The sequence below is a fragment of the Euleptes europaea genome, chromosome 7 (assembly GCF_029931775.1).
Source record: "Euleptes europaea isolate rEulEur1 chromosome 7, rEulEur1.hap1, whole genome shotgun sequence".
NCBI classification, from domain to species: Eukaryota; Metazoa; Chordata; class Lepidosauria; order Squamata; family Sphaerodactylidae; genus Euleptes; species Euleptes europaea.
In genome coordinates, this window is record NC_079318.1 from 94,192,358 (window position 1) to 94,197,355 (window position 4,998).

Consider the following 4,998-nt stretch of genomic DNA (forward strand, 5'->3'; position numbering starts at 1 on the left):
CTGGCAACCCTACTTCTGCTTCTCTAGGGTTGCCAGCTCCGGGTTGGGAAATACCTGGTGATCTGGGGGTGGAGCCTGAGAAGGGCGGGGTTTGGGGAGGGGAGGGACTTCAATGCCATAGAGTCCAATTGCCAAAGCAGCCATTTTCTCCAGGTGAACTGATCCCTATTGGCTGGAAATCAGTTATAATAGCAGGAGACCTTCAGCTAGTACCTGGCGGTTGGCAACCCCATGCCCCTCCCACACGGCAGGCGTTCCCTGACGTTCCCCCCTGCCCATCCCTCAACTGACTTGTCCCCGCAGGTGGAAGAACGCCTGAGGATCATGGCCAGCGTCGAACTGACTGAGCTGGAGACAGCCATTGACAAAATCGTCTGCGCCTTCTTCACGTGTGCCAGCCGCGAGGGCAAGAAGAACACACTGACGGTCAATGAGTTCAAGGAATTAGTCAACACCCAGCTCCCGAACCTCATGAAGGTGGGCAGGGACTGTGGGGGTGGTGGTGGTGGTGGCAGCCAGGAATATTCTATTTTTTTAAAAGCCTATGATTGCAATGGCAAGCCACCGCCGAATGTCTCTTGCCTTGAAAACCCAATTTAACACATAGTTGGAACTCCCTGCCTCAGGATGTGGTGATGGCTGCCAACTTGGAAGGCTTGAAGAGGGGAGTGGACATGTTCATGGAGGAGAGGGCTATCCATGGCTACTAGTCAAAATGGATACTAGTCATGACGCAGACCTATTCTCTCCAGGATCAGAGGAGCAGGCCTATTACATTAGGTGCTTTGGAGCACTGGCAGGATAAATGCTGCTGCAGTCGCCTTGTTTGTGGGCTTCCTAGAGGCCCCTGGTTGGCCACTGTGGGAACAGATGGCTGGACTTGATGGGCCTGGGTCTGATCCAGCACTGCCTCTCTTATGTTCTTATGTTCTTAACCCTATGGAGTTGCCGTAAATCAGCTGTGACTTGACGGCACACACACACACACACACACACACACACACACACACACACAAGCCTGTGATCACGACCCCATCACTTAAAAAAAAAATCTATTTTATTAATTTTATATACTCTTGATAATCTAATCTAAAACGTTCTTCTCTATACACGCAACAGAATGAGACTGGAATGCACCAAATCTGACAGTAGTTGGGACACATGGAACACATGAAGCTGCCTTATACTGAATCAGACCATCAGTCCATCATAGTCAGTGTTGTCCACTCAGGCCGGCAGTGGCTCTCCAGGGTCTCAGGCAGAGGTCTTTCACATCACCTACCTGCCTAGTCCCTTTAACTGGAGATGCTGGGGATTGAACCTGGGACCTTCTGTGTGCCAAGCAGAGGCAGCACCACTGAGCCACAGCCCCTTTTTGTGTAAAAAAGTGCCTGCAAGTAGAAATCACCAGGCATGGACTGGGCTTAAACCTGTCTCACTGATGTCATAGCTTTCTACTTGCGGGGACATTTTTTGAAACATGGGGAAACATTCCACCATCTGAGGCTCTCTCTTCCTGCTGCATTGGGCGAGAGGTTTCCTGTGTGACGTCTCGTGTGCCTGGGACTCATACAAATGGGATGTTCAGTGCGCGCTGATACTGCCTCAAAGGTCTGTCTGTAGCTTGGGTCCGTGTTGCGCTGAAGGGCTAACATGGGGCCAGCATCTGAGTTTAAATAAGACCCCGGGCTGGTGCAATGTCACACACTTCAGTTGTTCGTGCCCATCAATATCCCATGTAAGTCAGGCCTAACAGATAACAACTTTTGTCTCGGCTGCTCCAGGCCGCAGATGGGGGCTCCGGTCATTAAGTTGTTCTTCATGATAACAAAGCCCCAAAGCTAGAAAGCTAGCACATAGGGTTGCCAACCTCCAGGTAATAGCTGGAGATCTCCTGCTGTTACAACTGATCTCCAGCCGATAAAGATCAGTTCACCTGGAGAAAATGGCCACCTTGGCAATCGGACTCTATGGCTATTTATGCAGGGTCAATTTTGATGCTTACTCAAAGCTCTTTTTTAAAATTCGACCTTTAAAATGCCTATTCACGGTCCCGATGCAAAAGGAGAAATTCCACCCCCCTCACTTGCCTTCTCCTTTGCTCCCTTGTTTGCATAGCCATTGGCAATGGTCATTTGCATAGCTAAGCAGTGTTTGTGATTTTTCATGGTTCCTTCAGTAAATGCTTCAGTGCATTAAAAGGGCTCTTAAGAAATGCGAAGCAGGTATGCGCCGGCTTCGCAGTCACTTCCTGCACGAAAAACTGCTGTGGCTCAGTGGAAGAGCCCCTGCTTTGCATGCAGAAGGTCCCAGGTTCAATCTCTGACATCTCCAGTTAAAGGGACTGGTATGTTGGATTTTTGTGAAGAAAGGCTTGCTTTTGTCTGTCAGGAACAAGTCAGGAACCCCAAAATGTCAGGAAGTGAGGTTATGCGTAACTCTGATTGTAGCTCTTCAACGTTTCAGGCAGAAGCTCTGTTTAATGGGATGCCTTTTAACATTGGTTTAAAAATATTTTCTTGGATTAGGGACGCCAGCCTCTCGGTGGGGCCTGGCGACCCCCGGGAATTACAGCTCATCTCCAGACTACAGAGATCCGTTCCCCGGGACAAGGGGAGGCTTTGGAGGGTGGATTCTATGGCGTTGTCTCTAGGGTTGCCAACTGCCAGGGAGTCTAATGGAAAACTGCCAGGTAGTAGCAGGAGATCTCCTGCTAATTCAACTGATCTCCAGCCGATAGAGATCAGATCACCTGGAGAAAAATGACCGCTTTGGCCATTGGACTCTATTGAAGTCCCTTCCCTCCCCAAACCCGCCCCCTTCAGGCTCTGCCCCCAAAATCTCCCGCCGGTTGAGAAGAGGGACCTGGCAACCCTAGTTGTATCCCACTTTGCCCCCAAATCTCCAGGAGTTTCCCAACCTGGATCTGGCACGCCTACCCACCCCATTCCCTGCTGGTGGACGGGGGGACGGGACGGGACAGGACCAGGAAACCTTATCTTGCAAACACACAAAATATGTAAACCTACTGAACTAGCTAAGAAACCCTCATCTGGCGGTTATCTGTCTTCTCCTGGCTACCCCCTTCACATGAATCCTTCTGTAATGTGGCCAGCCATTTTTAGCCCGCAGTTAGGGTTGCCAGCTCTGGGTTGGGAAATACCTGAAAATTTTGGGGGTGCAGCCCAAGGAGGGCAGGGTTTGGAGAGGGGAGGCTGGCAACCCTACATGGGGAAACTGCTCTGCATGAATGGTCTCCTGTATACTAGAAGAAGAAGAAGATTTGGTTTTTATATGCCGACTTTCTCTACCACTTAAGGGAGAATCAAACTGCCTTACAATCACCATCCCTTCCCCTCCCCACGACAGACACCCTGTGAGGTAGGTGAGGCTCAGAGAGTGTGACTAGCTCAAGGTCACCCAGCTGGCTTCAGGTGGAGGAGTGGGGAATCAAACCCGGTTCTCCAGATCAGAGTCCACCGCTCCAAACCACCGCTCTTAACTACTACACCACACTGGCTCTGTAGTTCTTGGGCTCTGCAAATTTATAAGTATTTGCCCTTGCACATGTGGATAGTCCTGTTGGATCGTTCCAGAAGTCCACTGAGCCCAGCATCCATTGAACGGCCTCCAGGGCCCATTGGCTTCCTCTGTATTTCCACCAGGATCTGGGATCCTAGGCAGAATCCTTCTCTGCAAGGAAGCGGCCCTTTGTCAAAGAAGGTCCCCAGCGGCCGACCTTCCCTCTGACTTTCCCTTTCCACTTTCCCCAGGACGTTGTCGATCTCGACGAGAAGATGAAGACCTTGGATGTCAACAATGACCAGGAGCTGAAATTCAACGAGTTTTGGAGGCTCATTGGGGAGCTGGCCAAAGACATCAAGAGGGAGAAAGTGGGGAGAAAGAAGTGAGCAGGGTGCGTATTTGCAGGCAGGGTGGATGGGTGCGAACGGGACACTGTGTCCAGGGGTCCTTGGGGGGGACAAAGAAGAGCGCTGCAGATGGGGCAGAAATAAAATCCACGTCGTTTGAAGGTCGCAAATAAAAACCTTTTCTCTGAGTTGGGGTTGCCGTATTGTGTCTTTGGCCCAGAAATGACAGGCCTGCGGTACGGCTGTCACCTGGCAACTGGTGACTCCTTGTTTTAACAGGAGAAGACTGAGAGGGGATAGGATAACCATCTTCAAGTACTTGAAGGGGTGTCACATAGAGGAGGGCGCCGAGTTGTTTTCCGTTGCTCCAGAAGGTTGGACCAGAGCCAACGGGTTGAAATTAAATCAAAAGAGTTTCTATCTAGACATTAGGAAGAATTTTCTAACAATTAAAGCGGTTCTTCGGTGGAACAGGCTTCCTCAGGAGGTGGTGAGCTCTCCTTCCCAGGAGGTTTTTAAGCAGAGGCTAGATGGCCATCTGTCAGCAATGCTGGTTCCATGACCGTAGGCAGATGATGAGAGGGAGGGCACCTTGGCCATCTTCTGGGCATGGAGTAGGGGTCACTGGGGGTGGGTGGGGCGAGGAGGTTGTGAATTTCCTGCGTTGTGCAGGGGGTTGGACTAGATGACCCTGGTGGTACCTTCCAATTCTAGGATTCTAGGATTCTAGGACCAATGCAATGCCATGACCTGGATGGCCCAGGCTCGACTGATTTAATCAAATCTCAGAAGCTAAGCAGGGTCAGTTGGAGCAGTCTTGATGGACCAGTAGTCTGACTCAGTAGGGGACAGGATCATGTGTTTATCTTCAACAGCCTCGCCTTCTCCACTCGTGCATTCTTCAATAATGGTCATAGCATAGATAGCTTTGGTTTTCAGAAGGGAATCTGACCATTTCAAGGGTAAGCATAGCTGATCATGTGTTCCCTGACTGGAGCAGTAAAGGGGAGACAGAGAGAGAGAGAGAGAGAGAGAGAGAGAGAGAGAGAGTTGGTTTATATGCCAACTTTCTCTACCACTTAAGGAAGAATCAAACTGGCTTACAATCACCTTCCCCTCCCCACAA

General features: G+C 50.4%; 1 protein-coding gene across 1 annotated transcript; it reads left to right on the forward strand.

The window, feature by feature from the left end:
* Window positions 1-305: 305 nt before the first annotated feature.
* On the forward strand, window positions 306-3,915 carry LOC130481095 (protein S100-A13-like). The gene is made up of 2 exons (XM_056853767.1): window positions 306-477; window positions 3,774-3,915. The coding sequence occupies exons 1-2, from the start codon at window positions 325-327 to the stop codon at window positions 3,909-3,911; spliced, it is 291 nt and encodes a 96-aa protein (XP_056709745.1). The 5' UTR covers window positions 306-324; the 3' UTR covers window positions 3,912-3,915.
* Window positions 3,916-4,998: the final 1,083 nt, after the last annotated feature.

Coding starts and splice junctions, on each gene's coding strand:
- LOC130481095 (XM_056853767.1), top strand. CDS start 325: ATGGCCAGCGTCGAACTGACTGAGCTGGAGACAGCCATTGACAAAATC. Junction 478..3,773: donor AGCTCCCGAACCTCATGAAG/GTGGGCAGGGAC, acceptor CACTTTCCCCAG/GACGTTGTCGATCTCGACGA.